The sequence below is a fragment of the Rhinopithecus bieti genome, unplaced genomic scaffold (assembly GCF_001698545.2).
Source record: "Rhinopithecus bieti isolate Rb0 unplaced genomic scaffold, ASM169854v2 scaffold_15643, whole genome shotgun sequence".
In the NCBI taxonomy this organism is placed as follows: Eukaryota; Metazoa; Chordata; class Mammalia; order Primates; family Cercopithecidae; genus Rhinopithecus; species Rhinopithecus bieti.
Window position 1 is genome coordinate 1 of NW_016808215.1, and position 16,948 is coordinate 16,948.

General features: G+C 39.1%; 1 protein-coding gene across 1 annotated transcript; it reads left to right on the forward strand.

Annotated features, from left to right (window-relative positions):
• Positions 1–1,331: 1,331 nt before the first annotated feature.
• Positions 1,332–15,447, forward strand: ZNF112 (zinc finger protein 112). Its single transcript, XM_017885912.1, has 3 exons — positions 1,332–1,600; positions 5,080–5,175; positions 12,061–15,447. The coding sequence occupies exons 1-3, from the start codon at positions 1,477–1,479 to the stop codon at positions 14,562–14,564; spliced, it is 2,724 nt and encodes a 907-aa protein (XP_017741401.1). The 5' UTR covers positions 1,332–1,476; the 3' UTR covers positions 14,565–15,447.
• Positions 15,448–16,948: the final 1,501 nt, after the last annotated feature.

Genomic DNA, 16,948 nt, shown 5'->3' on the forward strand with positions numbered 1-16,948 from the left:
AATAAATAAATAAATAAAGAGGTTCGTGTTCATACAGGAAGATAAGCATCTGGCCAACTCTAAAGCCTTTGCCTTCTGGGTCAAGAGTTTCAGGCATATCACTGGGGTGGAAAGACTGACAAAAAAGCAAAGCAAATCAAAGCAGAGTTCTGCATTCAGAGCTGAAGTTGTTATGCTCAGAACTGCAGCCAGAAGAAATATGGGAATGAACAGTTGTTCATTTAAAATTTAAAATTATCCTACAGCAAAAGTTATAAGAGAGCAAAGTGGAATGAAAATATTTACAATGTCCATGGAAGAAAAGACCTCATTGTCCCCCAAATGAATTATTATTACAAAACAAGAAATAGAGATGAACAGCAAATGTGTGCAAAGAGGATGAACTTTATTACTAATAAGTTTGTGAGAATTTTTTTAATAACTGGTTTTTATTTCCCAAATTTACTTGTGAGATTATGAAAGATTTTTTTCAAAAGCTTTCATATCCAGTGTTGACTAGGATTTATACTTTCTTGGAGGAAGGCTAAGATGGAAGGCAAAAATCTGTCTTGGGAAAACACCTGCCATTATGGTTTCAGAACTTTAAAGGTCATTATTCTTCAGCATTGCCATTTTTACTTTTTGCTATTTATTTTGAGGAGATAATCAACAGAATTCCAAAGGCTAACGTCAATGCAAAAAACTGTTTTTGCAACATTGTTCATATAGGTAACCTCAAACTAAGTGTGCATTAGTTGGATCAAATCATTATATTCTAGACCATTCGTTTTCTGAATTACTTTGCAGCCCAGAAATGGGATAGAAGATACGATGAAAATATTAATAATGTAGCTAACATTTGTTGGGTACTTACTGTGTGCCAGGCACTGCTTTTCAATGCTTTACATGTGGTCACTCATTTTATTACTGGGACTCTATGGTATAAGTTTCACCATACAAATGAGAAGGAAGGAAACTTGTCCAAGATCATAGAGCTAGCATTGGGCAGAGCGCCCAGATCCAGACACAGGCAGTCAGGCTCCAGAGCTGTGCCCATCACTGCAACAGTCTCCAGATGAGCACAGAGGATGAGCTACATATTTGAGCAGTAAGGATGACTGATACCCTGTAAATTTGGCAAATTAAGTAAGTGATGTGTGTGCGTAAATGAGGAGAAACAGCATCAGTCACTGTTAGAACTAAAGCTTTTGTGGAGCAAATGACATGATTAATACAATTTAAAATATTGGTAACCTAGGGTGCAACAGAGTTCCAGAGGCTTATTTATAAGTGCTAACAAAAGGAAGTAATTTTAAAGTGTAAGGATTTCTTTTCTTGCAGCCCTTTTGGTGAATGGTATTAGCATTAAAGAAGGCAAACAGAAGAGAACTGCAAATTTGATTCAAGTTGCCCAGACTCCAGGACAGCTTTCCATCATTTACACCTTCTCAGCACTGCCCTTCTTCTGTAAACTTAGTGTGTTTGGTATGGTAGGAGATGGTGACCTTCAAGGACGTGGCTGTGGTCTTCACCGAGGAGGAGCTGGGGCTGCTGGACTCTGCCCAGAGGAAGCTGTACCGAGATGTGATGCTGGAGAACTTTAGGAACCTGCTCTTAGTAGGTGAGGATAGGTGCTCTTGGTAACTCAACGGCAGTCTCCTGGGATGTCTTTGTGTGCTCAATTGTTAGAAACTCTGAAGTCCCTGAAATTATTCTCTGAGATTGGGTGCCTGAGAGTCCTAATAATCCCTGTGCAACACAGACAAGATGTTTCTGACGGTTCTCTCCAGTCTATCCTTGGAATAGTAAATATGGTCCTGCTTCATTGATTTGCCATCTAACAGTTTAGTAAGTTGTTTCAGGTTAGTAAGTTTATTTTTCAGGGCACCAGTAACTGTTGATGAACTTGACTTTTTAGAGGGTTTTTTTTAAAAAAACAATGTATTTGTAAATAACTTTAAACTCACCGAAAACTTACAAAAGGACAAGAATACCCATATAGATTCACCGAGATTCTACCTAGATTCACCTCTAATAACATTTTACCCTATTTGCTGTATCATTTATGTTCATGTTCTTTCTCTCTCCATACATACTTATGTATGTATATGAAAAAATATATATAGTCGTTAATATCTTTTTCTGAACCACTTGAGGGTAGTGAATATACCATGGCTGTTTTTCTCTAAATACTTCAGTGTATATGCAGAGTTCAGGAGTCCCCAAGTTCCCTCTTACCTCTGATACCAATTGCAAGATTAGGAGTCCCCAAGACCCAAGAGTATTGAGCCCCACACTCAGGCTCAATAATTCGCTAGAAGGACTCACAGAACTCACTGAAAGCAGTTGTCCTTACGGTTAATGATTCATTACAGGGAAAGGAATCAGATTAAAGTCAGCCTAGGGAAGAGGCCCAGGGAGCAGAGTCCATGAGTGTTCCAGGTGTCGGCTTCCACTTGTCATCTTCAGTGGAGTTGTGGACAGCACTGACTCTTCCCAGCAGCGATGTGTGACAATACACAAGGAGCATTGGCAGCCAGAGAGGCTCATTCGAGCCTTGGTGTCCAGAGTTTTTGTTGGAGCTTAGTTCCCTAGATATGATTGACCACCTGGGTGGCTGCTCTTAGATTCCAGTTTCTCCAGAGATTAAGCTAATACCACGTGGCTCAAAGCCCCTACTATAAATCAGTTGTTTAATTATCTGGTGTGTGGCCCAAGGCTTCTAGGTAAACAAAAGACACTCTAATTGGGCAGAATATTCCAGGGACTTAGAGATTACCTTCCAGAAGCCAAAGGCTAAATCCAAATCTCTCTTTGGACAAGATTAATTATTTCCTTTACTGCACAGTCTGTTTTAGAAAAAGAGGAATATTCTCTTACCTATTCTCAGGACAGATTATAATGCTTTTATCTTATCATTTATGCTGTAATGTTATCCATAAAGCCAATTATATATATATGTTTTATATATATATATCAATTTTTTTTTTCTTTTGAGACAGAGTCTCACTCTGTTGCCCAGGCTAGAGTGCAGTAGTGCAATCTTAGCTCACTGAAACCTCTGCCTCCCAGGTTCAAGCGTGCCTCAGCCACCTATAGCTGAGATTACAGGCATCTACTACCATGCCCAGCTAATTTTTATATTTTTAGTAGAGATGAGGTTTCACCATGTTGGTCATGCTGGTCTCAAACTCCTGGCCTCAGGTGATCTGCCCACCTCGGCCTCCCAAAGTGCTGGGATTACAGGCATGAGCCACCACGCCCGGCCTAATTTTATTCTTTAAAGCTTGTTTTTCTCCCTCCAGAACAGGATCTAGTCTAGAGTCTAGTATAGTTGTTCTGTCTCTTTAGCCTTCTTTAATTTAGAACATTTCCAAAGCATTTCTTTGTCTTTCATGACAGTAACATTTTTGAAGAACATTATTACCTCTTCCCTTATTTTTAATAGAACATTCCTAATGATTCCACAAAATTAGATTCAGATGATCCATGCAGCAGGAACTCTACATAGGTAGAGTGTGCACTTTTGAGGGAATCACATCTGAAGGCACATGAAGTCATCTGTCCCTCAAAGGTGGTGTTAACTTTGATTACCCAGTCACGATGTTATGCAGTTTCCCCACTATATAATTACTGCTTTTCCCCCCCCATTTGTAATCATAGGGTAACACAAGTATTTTCCTGTAGATTTAGCACCCGGTGATGATCTTGCCTTATCTGGTCCTTACCGTGACAGTTACAAAATGACGATTTTTCTAACTTCACCTCCTTCACATTTAGCAGCCAGCACCTGGCATAAACTTGCAGTCAACGAGAGCCCCCCACTTCTCAAGCATCAATTCATTTGTTATTTGTAGGGATTTGTGAAATTTTTAAAAGATTTATAGTTTATTACTGTAATTATTAGATGTTAAAATTGTCCCAAGTTTGGCCTCTTTAAGCTGGCTTCTGTGACCTTGTAACATGTCCACAATTTTTTTTTTTGAGCACTTTCTTACTTTATTGGCAGAGCACAGTATTTTGTGCTCATCTATACTTTGCCTTGGCTCTGCAATTATCTATCTCTATATATATTTTTTTAACTGGGGAGTGGTATTTAATGCCAAATTCTGGATGCTAGGTATGGTCATTGTAGTATCTACGTTTCTTTGTCTCAGAACATAGAGCTAGGGTGTGTGTGTGTGTGTGGGTATATATATATACACATACAAATATACACACATATAAATATGTATACATATGAATAGATGTTCAGTTTATTGCAAAAGAAATGTTCATTACAGTTATACTGAAATGCCATTTCTCACCCATGAAATTGGCAAAAATTCAAAAACGTAACAATATACATTTTTTGGCAAAGCTGTGGGGAATGAGGAACTCTCATGCATTGAAAGGAAGAATGCAAAATGATACAACCCTTAGGGAGGGCAAGTTGACAGTATCTAACAAAGCTAGGTATTTCCCCTTCCCCAGCAACCCATTTCTAGGAATTTTCCCTAAAAATAGCCATGTCCAAAAGAACATTAATAGTATACTACAATTCATTTAAGAAAGAAGGTAAAATAAGTAAATAGACAGTGTGTGGGTACAGACATATATATATATACTTATTTTTATAAGAAGAAACACAAGAAAGAAGGTTTAACCAAAATAATGGCCGGGCACAGTGGCTCACACCTGTAATCTCAGCACTTTGGGAGGCTGAGGCAAGAGGATTGCTTGAACCCAGGAGTTCAAAACCAACCTGGGCAACATGGGGAGACCCTGTCTCTACAAAAAATTTAGCTGGGCATAATGATGCACACCCATGGTCCCAGCTACTCTGGAGGCTTAGGTGGGATGATTGCTTGAGCTCAGGAGGTTGAGGCTGCAGTTGTAGTGAGTCATCATCATGCCACTGCATGCTGGCATGGGCAGAAGAGTAAGAGCCTATTTCAAAAATAGAAAATCATGAAGTTAGTTTCTTAGAGTGAGTGGGAGGTAACAGGGTGGAAGGGATGTGGGAGAGTCACACTTGTCTGTGTATACCTTTTTGTCTAGTTTTGACCAACTGAATGTCATCAAACTTAAAAACTTTTGCTCTCCTTGCATTCTTTACAGCACATCAGCCCTTCAAGCCAGACCTAATATCCCAGTTGGAGAGAGAAGAAAAGCTTTTGATGGTGGAGATGGAAACCCCAAAAGATGGGTGTTCAGGTAAGAACTGTGCTGCAGGAACACAGCAGCCATGGAGCACCTTCTAGAATGAGTCAGAACACATCACTTCTCTGTTTAAACTTTCCTGTGGTTCCCCATTTCACACATAGTAAGTTTAAAGTACTTAAAGTGGCCTATTAGGTCCTAAGGTCTTTGTCCCCTCAACCTCCTCTCACTTTCCATATTCACCTACTATTGTTTGTTTTTGCTCATTCAGTCTGTTTCAGAGGCACTGCCCCATGATTGCCCCTCAGACCTCTCAATTATGCTTCTGTATCAGTTTCCTTGACTTACTTTTCTCTCTGAATGAATTGGGTAATAGATGCATGATCTTTGCCCTCTTTCATTCACCTTGAGGCAGCTATTAGGTGTAGAATGAATCTGTGTAACTGAAGGATATTCTAGAATACTGTTTGTCATCTGATGGATGCCTGTTCTAACTGCTTAGCTGTCCTTGGGTATTCATAGATGGGTAGCCATTAATCCTAAAAGATAAGAATAGCCAATCAGCTAAAGTAAGTATCAAAAATGACCAGTGCCAACATTATAACTGGTCTTCCTCATGCAGCATTTTCAAGTGAGACACCCTTGTATTCATATGTCCAGCTTCTTATCCTCCCATTCTGTCCCATACTCTCGCCCCAAACAGTCTCTTGACATAGCCACAGTCTTAAAGTAGAATTTTCAAGTTGGACATTTGTGTGAATTGAAACATTTTGATAGTTTCTTGAGTCCTCAAGACTGACATCAAAAGCCACTGTCGCGACTGTGTAGCTAAGAATGCTGCTGGGTAAGAAGAAAGAGTCAACAAAAAATTCAAAAGAAATTAACTTACTTCTATAATTGTTTGTTTCCATCTTGGTCAAGATTCAGGGTCCTACATGACCCTTGAGAGTAGGAGTTAAACTTTTTCTCTAAAGGTCCCAGTATTAAATACTTTAGGTTTTCCTGGCTACATGTGCTCTTTGTCACATAGTCTTTGTTTTTCTTACACCACTTTGAAAATGTAGAAAGCACTCTTGGCTCCTGGGTTGTACAAAAACAGGCTGAGGCCACGCCATGCCAATCTACTTTCCTGATACTGTCAGCTGGAACATAATGTCACCGTTTAAGATACCTCAATTTTTTTTACCTATACTAATATGATCATATACCTCATAGTAATGTAAAATTTGATATGTATATTCTTATTTTAATATACTAATTTTCTTCTTTGCCATTACCTTGGGGAAATCCCTCCCAATCTAAGATTATAACTTGTTTTTGTAATGGATGCATAATATTCTAATAAACAAGCTAGTTACTTCCAAGATACAATGGGGGTACAGCCTCTGGGTAAATGCCCCCATTCCAAAAGGGAGAAATCAGCCAAAACAAAGGGGCTACAGGCCCCATGCCAGTCTGAAACCCAGTAGGGCAGTCATTAAATCTCAAAACTCCAAAATAATCTCCTTTGACTCCATGTCTCACATCCAGGCCATGCTGATGCAAGGGATGAACTCCCAAGGCCTTGCCCCTGTGGCTCTGCAGCGTATAGCCCACTTGGCTATTTTCATGAGCTGGCATTGAGTGCCTGCATCTTTTTCAGGCACATGGTGCAAGCTATTGGTGGGTCTAGGGTCTGGAGGACAGTGGCCTTCTTCTCACAGCTCTACTAAGCAGTGCCTCAGTGGGGATTCTGGGGGCTCCAACCCCACATTTTCCCTCTCCATTGACCTAGTAGAGGTTCTCCATGAGGGCTCCACCCCTGCAGCAGACTTCTGCCTGGACATCCAGGTGTTTCTCTAAATCCTCTGAAATCTAGGCAGAGGTTCCCAAGCCTCAGCTCTTGCTCTCTGCATACCCACAGGCCCAACAGCACGTGGAAGCTGCCAAGGCTTGGGGTTTGCAACTTCTGAAGCAATGGCCTGAGCTATACCTTGGCCCCTTTTAGCCATGGCTGGAACTGGAGCAGCTACAATGCAGGGTGCCATGTCCTTAAGCTGTAGAAAACAGCAGGGCCCTGGGTCTAGCCCATAGAACTATTTTTCCCTCCTAGGCCTTCAGGGACTGCCGTGACCAGCTCTGAAATGCCCTGGAGGCATTTTCCCCATTGTCTTGGCTGTTAACATTCAGCTCCTCTTTACTTAGGCAAATTTCTGAAGCCTTGAATTTCTCCCCAGAAAATGTATTTTTCTTTTCTATCACAGGGTCAGGCTGCAAATTTTCCAAACTTTTATGCTCTGCTTCTTTTTAAAATATAAGTTCCAGTGTCAGATAATCTTTTTACCCATGAATATGAACATATGCTGTTAGAAGCAGCCAGACCACATCTTGAATGCTTTGCTGCTTAGAAATTTCTTCCACCAGATAGCCTAAATCATCCCTATCAAGTTCAAAGTTCCACAGATCTTTGGATCAGGGGCATAATGCTGCCAGTCTCTTTGCTAAAGCATAGCACCAGTGTTGGGAAAATGTATAAATGCATTTACAAACCTAAATATATCTAAATATATCACCAGTACCAGTTCCCAATAACTTTCTCATCTCCATCTGAAACCACCTCAGCCTGGACTTCACTGTCCATATCATTATCAGTATTTTGTTTAAAACCATGTAACAGTTCTCTAGGAGGTTCCAAACTTTCCCTCATCTTCCTATCTTCTTCTGAACCCTCCAAATTATTACAACCTCTACCCATTACCTATTTCCAAATTGACTTCCACATTTTCAGGTATCTTTATAGCAATGCCCCACTTTTCTAGTACCAATTTTCTTTATTCATCCATTCTCCCATTGCTGTAAAGAACTACCTGAGACTGGGTAATTTATAAAGAAAAGAGGTTTACTTGACTCACGGTTCCATAGGCTATACAGGAAGCATGGCTGGAGAGGCCTCAGAAAACTTACAATTATGGTGGATGGTGAAGGGGAAGGAGGCATGTTTTACATGGCAGAGAAAGAGGAAGAGAAAGAGGGTGGGGAGTGCTACACACTTTCAAACAACCAGATCTCATGAGACAGCACTTAGGGGATGGTGCTAAATCATTAGAAAGCACCCCCATGATCCAATCACCTCCCACAGGCTTCAACTCCAACATTGGGAATTACAATTCAACATGAGATTTGGGTGGGGATGCAGAGCAAAACCATATCAGTGGTTAAGAAAGGAGTCAAAATATTTTTGCAGCTTAAATATTTGTGATCTAAACATTGTCACCACTATAACTTGTAGTGCCCACAAAAATGCCTTAGTTTCTCTATCTAAAACAAAGTAAGAATGGAAGGTGATCTCAGCTGGGTTACCTGAGCTGATGTTCTCACTTAGCTTTAGTTAAAGGAGGAGAAAAAGAAGAAGACGTAAAGATTTTTTTCTGTGAGTTCCTTTTAGCTAAGTATTAAATTCAAAGGAATTATTTGTTTTTATGACAAATATAGCACCTTTCTTATTGAATTGATCGATTTGGGATGCTTGAGTGATTGACTTTCTCAACCTCCAAGTGCTAAAGCAGGATTGCTATGAAGACGTAATAAATTCTCAACCTTCTTACCTCAAATGAGGTCTTTGTCATCTTTTGTCATGCTTATTTTCTCCATCAAATAAAGTTCATTTATAAACTTAACATAATTTCTTATTACTACTCTACCATTGATATTGAAATATAACTTAAATGTTGAGATATTTAAATAAAGTAACAAGGTGTTTCAGTCTGTACCATTGACTAAAGGAAACTAATGTTGTTATGTGTGTGGTCCTTTTTAGAAGAATTTGAAGCAAAGTGAAATGACCTTTTGTTTTTTTTCTTCCTCTATGTCCTTAACATTGCAAAACCCACCGGTCAGAGAGAAACTTTAATCTCTTATATATTTGAGAGATTTTTATATCATGAATTATGTACTAATTTGCTTTGAAGCAGTTGCTTTGTAAGAAATTGGGTTTAGACTAACAAGCTGCTTTCATGTTCTCAAGCCACTATATCAGTCCCAAAAGATAGGACATACTAAACTGTGTCTTTATGGATGTATATTGAGTGTTTTTTATAATAGTAAAACAAAACTACAAGGATTATGATTAACCCAAGCTGGAAGCTCAAACTTCTCACATATAAGCTATATACTTTATCCGATATGCCTCCTATAATATATCCCTTCATTTCATCATTATATGATAAAATACCATTATAATAACTGAAAGCTTCACCTTTGAGAAGGCAAAGACATCAGTAAATGTGCTTTTAAAGTACCAAGATGCATACCTACGGACATACCTTGAAGTGTTGTCCCACAATCCGTGTGCTGCCCCAGAGCCTAGTGACACAGAGTCATCAGTGTGGCCTTTTCTTTTTTAAAAATTGGGATAGGGTAGGGCTCACAGGGAATATTTTGTTCAAGAAAAATTACACCATTTTGGGTTTTTTGAGACAGAGTCTTGCCATGCTGCCCAGGCTGGAGTGCAGTGGCTGTTCACAGGTATGATTATATTAATAGGTCACTGCATCCTCAGATGCCTGGGCTCAAGCATTTCTCCTGCCTCAGCTTTCTGAGTAGCTGGGTCTACAGGATTGCACCACCATGCCTGGTTCGAAGTTATACCATTTAAAAAGTTACTTTAAAAATGAGAAAGACTCGGCCGGGCGCGGTGGCTCAAGCCTGTAATCCCAGCGCTTTGGGAGGCCGAGACGGGTGGATCACGAGGTCGGGAGATCGAGACCATCCTGGCTAACACGGTGAAACCCTGTCTCTACTAAAAAAATACAAAAACTAGCCGGGTGTGGTGTCAGGCGCCTGTAGTCCCAGCTGCACGGGAGGCTGAGGCAGGAGAATGGCTTGAACCTGGGAGGCGGAGCTTGCAGTGAGTGGAGATCGCACCACTGCACTCCAGCCTGGGTGACAGAGCGAGACTCCGTCTCAAAAAAAAAAAAAGAGAAAGACTCAATCCACAGGCCCTGCCTGTTTGTATTTTTGATCTTACATTTTTATTTCATCCACAGTAGACTCTTGTGACCTTTGCTTTTCTCATCAGCAGTATCACTCTGAATTGTCACCCTGCCTCTCCTATAGCCTTTCAGCTTTCCAGCAAATTTGTCACCATCACCAGTTCCTTTCCCATTTAAAAAGCTACATTACATGCCCTTTTAATTCTATGAGTGAGAGCAACTCAAACTATGATTTATTCATCAATGTTTATTGAGCAACTACTGTTCACTTGGCAGTGAAAGGAATGCAGTGCACAAAACAGTGTTTGTTTTCATGGACAATACATTCCAGTGTGGAGAGGCAGACAAACACAAAGAAATAAGGCAGGATTATGTTTGAGGGTAATATTCATGAAAAAACATTCCTTTTACTGCTTTTCTTCTGGATATTATAAAGACTTAATCTACTTCTAAGTGTTGGAAGAGTGCATGTTATTAATTCAACCCTGTTTAACCAGTTGTCCTTAGGGAGGATATTTGTCGCTAGTATATGAAGATCTGCTGTCTGCTTATAATCTGAACTTTAATAACTCGATAATAAAATATTTCTACTCAAATATCCTATCTTCAGCCCCTTCTGGTGCCTCAAATTTCCTAAACATTAACATAATTTTCCAGTAAAATGGCACAAGCAAAAGTCAGTATTCATTGAGTTTTTTTTGTTCATGGCTCATAAGCATCTCAGAGGATACCTACAGGTGCCATAATTTTTTTCTGATTTTTTTAGTTGAATTCTGTCACAGTCTTTGACATTTTGACCTATGCCATGGCTGTTGATAATTGTGAAATATATTTTGAAAAGAGTTAAAATTTATAATGGCCTACAGGGACTTGGAAGAGCTTATTATTCTCATGAGGATAAATAGCTCATTTGTGACAGGATATGTGATGCCTCAAGCATAAAGTAAAGGTCTGTGTTTACCTTCTTCAGCATATCATTTAATGCATACAATACCCTTACAAATGAACAACATTATCATGTTCACGTGCCAGACAAAAAAGAAAAAGTTATTAGGACAAAAGGCGTTTGTCCATTTGCAACTATATTTTTTCAAGTTTAAGAACATCATCTTTTCCCCTCAGGTTTCCTGGAAACCCATGATAAATCCATGGTAACATGTTTATGGTTGTGTTGTTTCATTTTGTGTTTTTGAAACAGGGTCTTATTCTGTTGCCCAGGCTGGAGTGCAGTGGCATGATCTCAGCTCACTGCAACCTCTGCGTCATGGGTTCAAGTGATTCTCCTGCCTCAGCCTCCCCAGTAGCTGGGACTACAGGTGTGCACCACCATGCCTGGCTAATTTTTGTATTTTTAGTAGAGATGGGGTTTCACCATGTTTGCCAGGCTGGTCTCAAACTCCTGAGTTCAGGTGAGCCACCTGACTCAGCCTCCCAAAGTGCTGGTATTACAGGCTTGAGCCACTGTACCCAGCCATGTTTATGATTTTACTAGGCCTTTTGAACATAGCCATCATATTCGCTGTCCAGGTTGTGCTGCAACATCCTGATTTTGAGGCATGCAGATATCCTGAACTATGTAGATGCTATTTGTATGTAGGTTGAATATTCCTTCTCCAAAATGCTTGGAACCAGAAGTGTTTTGTATTTCAAATATCCCTAATCAGAAATCTGAGCATCCCTAATCAGAAATCTGAAATGTTTCAATGAGCATTTCCTTTGAACATCATGTAGAACATTCAAAAAGTTTTGGATTTTGGAGCATTTCAGATTCCAGATCTTTGGATTGAGAATCCTCAACCTGTAACTGGTACAACCAAAGAAGAGGCATTTTGTAAGTATTCTTAGAAATGGTGGCATGAATTTTCCTCTGGTTCATTCAAGTTTCATGTTATGACCTAAGTGTAAAATCTTCAAATGTCTTGAATAAAGCATTCACTCATGCACGTCTGAATTCTCTTTATCCATATAGGAAGGAAGAATCAACAAAAGATGGAGAGTATTCAGGAAGTAACAGTAAGCTACCTTTCCCCCAAAGAGCTTTCCTCCTGTCAGACCTGGCAAGAAAGTGCAGGTGGGTTAATCAGGTGTCAAGATTTCCTGAAAGTTTTTCAAGGGAGGAATTCTCAGTTGCAAGAACAAGGTGATTCCCTCTGCCAGGTTTGGGCAGGAATACCAGTTCAGATTTCTGAAGATGAGAACTATATATTGACTCATATAGGGAATGGCTCCAATTATATAAAAAGTCAAGAGTATCCATCTTGGAGGGCACATCATTCTTGGAGAAAAATGTATCTGAAAGAGTCATGTAATTATCAGTGTAGATGTCAGCAAATTTCTATGAAAAGTAATTTCTGTAAGTGTGACAGCGTCAGTTGGGTCTCACATCACAATGATAAACTGGAAGTACACAGAAAAGAAAACTACAGCTGCCATGACTGTGGAGAAGATATCGTGAAGGTGTCGTTATTTAATCAGGATTCAATTCAAACAGAGGAGAAGCCCTATCCATGTACTGGGTATAGAAAAGCCTTCAATAATGACTCCAGCTCTGAAGTTCATCAGCAGTTCCACTTGGAAGGGAAGCCCTATACATACAGTTCATGTGGAAAGGGCTGTAGTTATAGTTCACTTCTTCACATTCATCAAAATATTCAGAGAGAAGATGATATTGAGAATTCACATCTGAAATCCTATCAGAGAGTGCACACAGGGGAGAAACCATGCAAATGTAGTGAGTATGGTGGGAATTTCAGTCACTATTCCCCTCTTAACACCTATGAACTTATCCACACAGGTGAGATGTCCTATAGGCGCAACATTTATGAGAAAGCCTTCAGTCATAGCTTAGACCTTAATAGTATTTTTAGGGTCCATACTAGGGATGAACCCCATGAATATGAGGAAAATGAGAATGTCTTTAATCAGAGTTCATGTCTTCAAGTCCATCAAAAAATCCACACTGAAGAGAAACTATACACAGATGTAGAGTATGGAAAGAGTTTCATTTGTAGTTCAAATCTTGACATTCAGCGTAGGGTTCATATGGAAGAGAATTCCTACAATTCTGCGGAGTGTGGTAATGGCTTCAGTCTGGCCTCACATTTTCGAGACCTTCCGATAGTCCACACTGAGGAACAACCATATAAACGCTATGTGTGTGGTAACAGCTTCAGCCATAATTTGTATCTTCAAGGTCATCCAAAAATTCACATTGGAGAGAAACCGCACAAGGAGTGTGGGAATGGCTTCAACTGGAGCTCAAAACTTAAAGATCATCAGAGAGTCCACACTGGACAGAAGCCATACAAATGCAATATATGCGGCAAAGGTTTCAATCATAGATCAGTTCTAAACGTTCATCAGAGAGTCCACACAGGAGAGAAACCTTATAAATGTGAGGAATGTGATAAGGGATTCAGTCGGAGTTCATATCTTCAAGCCCATCAGAGAGTACACACTGGAGAAAAACCTTATAAATGTGAGGAATGTGGGAAGGGGTTCAGTCGAAATTCATACCTTCAAGGCCATCAGAGAGTTCACACTGGAGAAAAACCATACAAGTGTGAGGAGTGTGGGAAGGGCTTCAGTCGGAGTTCACACCTTCAAGGCCATCAGAGAGTCCACACTGGAGAAAAACCATTCAAATGTGAGGAGTGTGGGAAGGGGTTCAGTTGGAGCTTTAATCTTCACATTCATCAGAGGGTTCACACAGGGGAAAAACCCTATAAATGTGAAGAATGTGGTAAAGGCTTCAGTAAGGCCTCAACACTTTTGGCCCATCAGAGGGTCCACACGGGAGAGAAGCCATACCAATGTGATGAGTGTGGTAAGAGTTTCAGTCAGAGATCATACCTTCAAAGTCATCAGAGTGTCCATTCTGGAGAAAGACCATATATATGTGAGGTATGTGGAAAGGGCTTCAGTCAGAGAGCATATCTTCAAGGTCATCAGAGAGTCCACACTAGAGTGAAACCGTATAAGTGTGAGATGTGTGGGAAGGGCTTTAGTCAGAGTTCACGCCTTGAAGCACATCAGAGGGTTCACACAGGAGGGAAACCATACAAATGTGAGGTGTGTACAAAGGGTTTCAGTGAGAGTTCACGCCTTCAAGCACACCAAAGGGTTCATGCAGAAGGGAGACCCTATAAATGTGAACAGTGTGGTAAGGGTTTCAGTGGGTATTCAAGTCTTCAAGCCCATCACAGAGTCCACACTGGGGAGAAACCATACAAATGTGAGGTATGTGGAAAGGGCTTCAGTCAGAGATCAAATCTTCAGGCTCATCAGAGAGTCCACACAGGAGAGAAACCATACAAATGTGATGCATGTGGTAAGGGTTTCCGTTGGAGCTCAGGTCTTCTGATTCATCAAAGAGTCCATAGTAGTGATAAATTCTATAGAAGCGAAGACTTTGGTAAGGACTACCCTTCATCAGAGAATCTACACAGAAATGAAGATTCTGTTTTGTTTTGAAGTCCTCAAATGGGAGCTGAAATTTTCCAGTCACTAGAGTTCTTTCAGTAGAAAAGAATTTTAAAATTAAAATGTAATATATCTGCCCAACTTCAACATTCATAATAGCCAGGAGACCACACAACAGAGACATTTAATGAGAGGGGTTTCACGAGGGATTTTGTTAGAACTTTAACATCAGTCATTGCACAGGAGCTAAGGCTTATAAAATATGAGTATGGTCAGGTATTTAATAAAAGTACAGTGATGAGCATACCTAAATCCATGTTCTCTAGAATGTAAGCTTGGTGAGAGAAGGGACTTTGTTCATTGCTAGTCTACAAAACTATGACATTTCATAACTCAATGTAGGTGCTCAGTACTTTTTGCTAAATAAGTAAAAGTATATAAAGGTAAAATGTTTGAAAATTTTTAAGCTCATTTTTTAAAACTTCACTTAAAATTGATTTGAAAGAGGAATCTTGCAAGTAATCTTAATAAAATCATTTCAAGTAAATATTTGAAATGTAGAACAATATGCATTATTATGATCTGAAATAACATTAATTTGGTTGTAACCCTATTGGGGTTAGTTCCTATCCTTTGTTCCATCTTGAGCAGAGATGTACTGCATTTCTTAACGTTGGGTCTCTATACATTATACCATCTGTTGAAGTTTAGCTTTGTGTGTGTGTATATGTACACATGTGTGCACTTTAAATATCAGTACAAACTGATAAACAATGTTTCTGGTTAATATTGCAAAAATGGGACACTGTATTTTACATAATTGATTTTCTACTCCTGCCCTGTGAGTTAAGGCAGAGTTTTACTGTAATATTTGCAGGTATCCAAAATGGTTACTGATGACAAATACTTTTTAATAAATGTCAAAATTACAATACTTGTTTTTTTTTATTCTCCATATTTCTCTCAAAGTCCATTCGATCTGACTGATTTCTAAATGTTGTGGCCTTTTCCAATCCACACCTCCTTAAGCAGGGTCAAGTTTGAAGGATTTTAATTTTGTCAAGTTTTCCATTCCCATACTTCTCCCACTGACACACAAAAAAGGGGAAAATCTTGAATTTTCTGAGCATATTTATCAATGTATTGACTAGTAGGATACAGTTGCCATTTACTTGCTAGTGTCTGTCTTAAAGAATGATGCATTTTGTTGGTGAAAGTGAAAAATATAAGCTTGTCATTTAATATATATCAAAATATTTATCAAGCCGCCCATATGTATCAAAATGTAAAATGTGCATACCGATCTGGAAATCATAGAACAGTAATTTATAATCAAGCAATTTTAGCAGTAAGGAAGGATTTTACAATGATAGTAATGTTTTAAGCTGAAAGTAATTGTCCATCAATATGAATTTGGGTAAGTTTCTGTATGTTCTATACTGTAGATCTACAGAAAGTATGATTTAGCTCTAAAATGACAGGAATGGGTCATGCATATTATTTGGTAAAAACCTGGATTGTACGTTCATAATAACCAGCTAATTTAAGTCTGTTTACATGTATGTTCAAATATATGCTTATAGATAATGTGTGAAAGATTACTCATTATTATATATACAGTAGTTTTCTCTGGAAAGCAAAATTTTTGGCTTAGTTTTTTTTGTGCTTTATTTAAAATATTTGTAATGGACATTTACCAATTATACCAAAGCAGTGAACAGCTATTGATATTATCTCTTATACTTAAGAACTCACGATATGATTGCTCAATTTCGTTGTATGACATTATGACCAACAGTAAAGAATAAACCCCCTGAAGTTAATTTTTTAAATTTCCTGGATTTTTGAGAATACAGATAAATCAGGTATCCAGTAACTTTATATTTCTGTGAAATTTCCTTAGGTCTCAAAATCCATGTTGCCTAGGATGTCCTAGTACAATCCAGTTTTATAAATTGATGCTCACAGCTTTTCCATCAGATTTCCCCTTGCTGGATGAATATGGTGACCAAAGCACTGGCATAACTTGACTTGCAAGGTGTTGGTTCAAGTTGCACGGTGTCATCAGAAATCCAGGGCTTCTAAAGCATGTCTTTGATATCATCACTTACAGGGGAGAGCTCATGGTGGTTTTATCAGTTGGAATGCTTTTAGTTCTAAGTAACAGAAAATTTAGAGTTGCCTAAATCAAAACTGTTTCTTAGTTCATATAAATGAAAAGATACAGATAGTGTAAGGCTAGGGTCTGGGTAAGGTAGGGGGATTTTATATTGCTTTCCTTTAATTCTCTGACCTCTCTTTTCTTGTGAATTCTTGTCGTCACATTATTCACAATATAGCAGCATCACCTGCTTTCTTACTTCACAGCCGAAGGAAGAGATATTCTGTACCATTTTAGTCCTGTGTGGTTCTGGCTCCCTAAAATGAAAAATGCG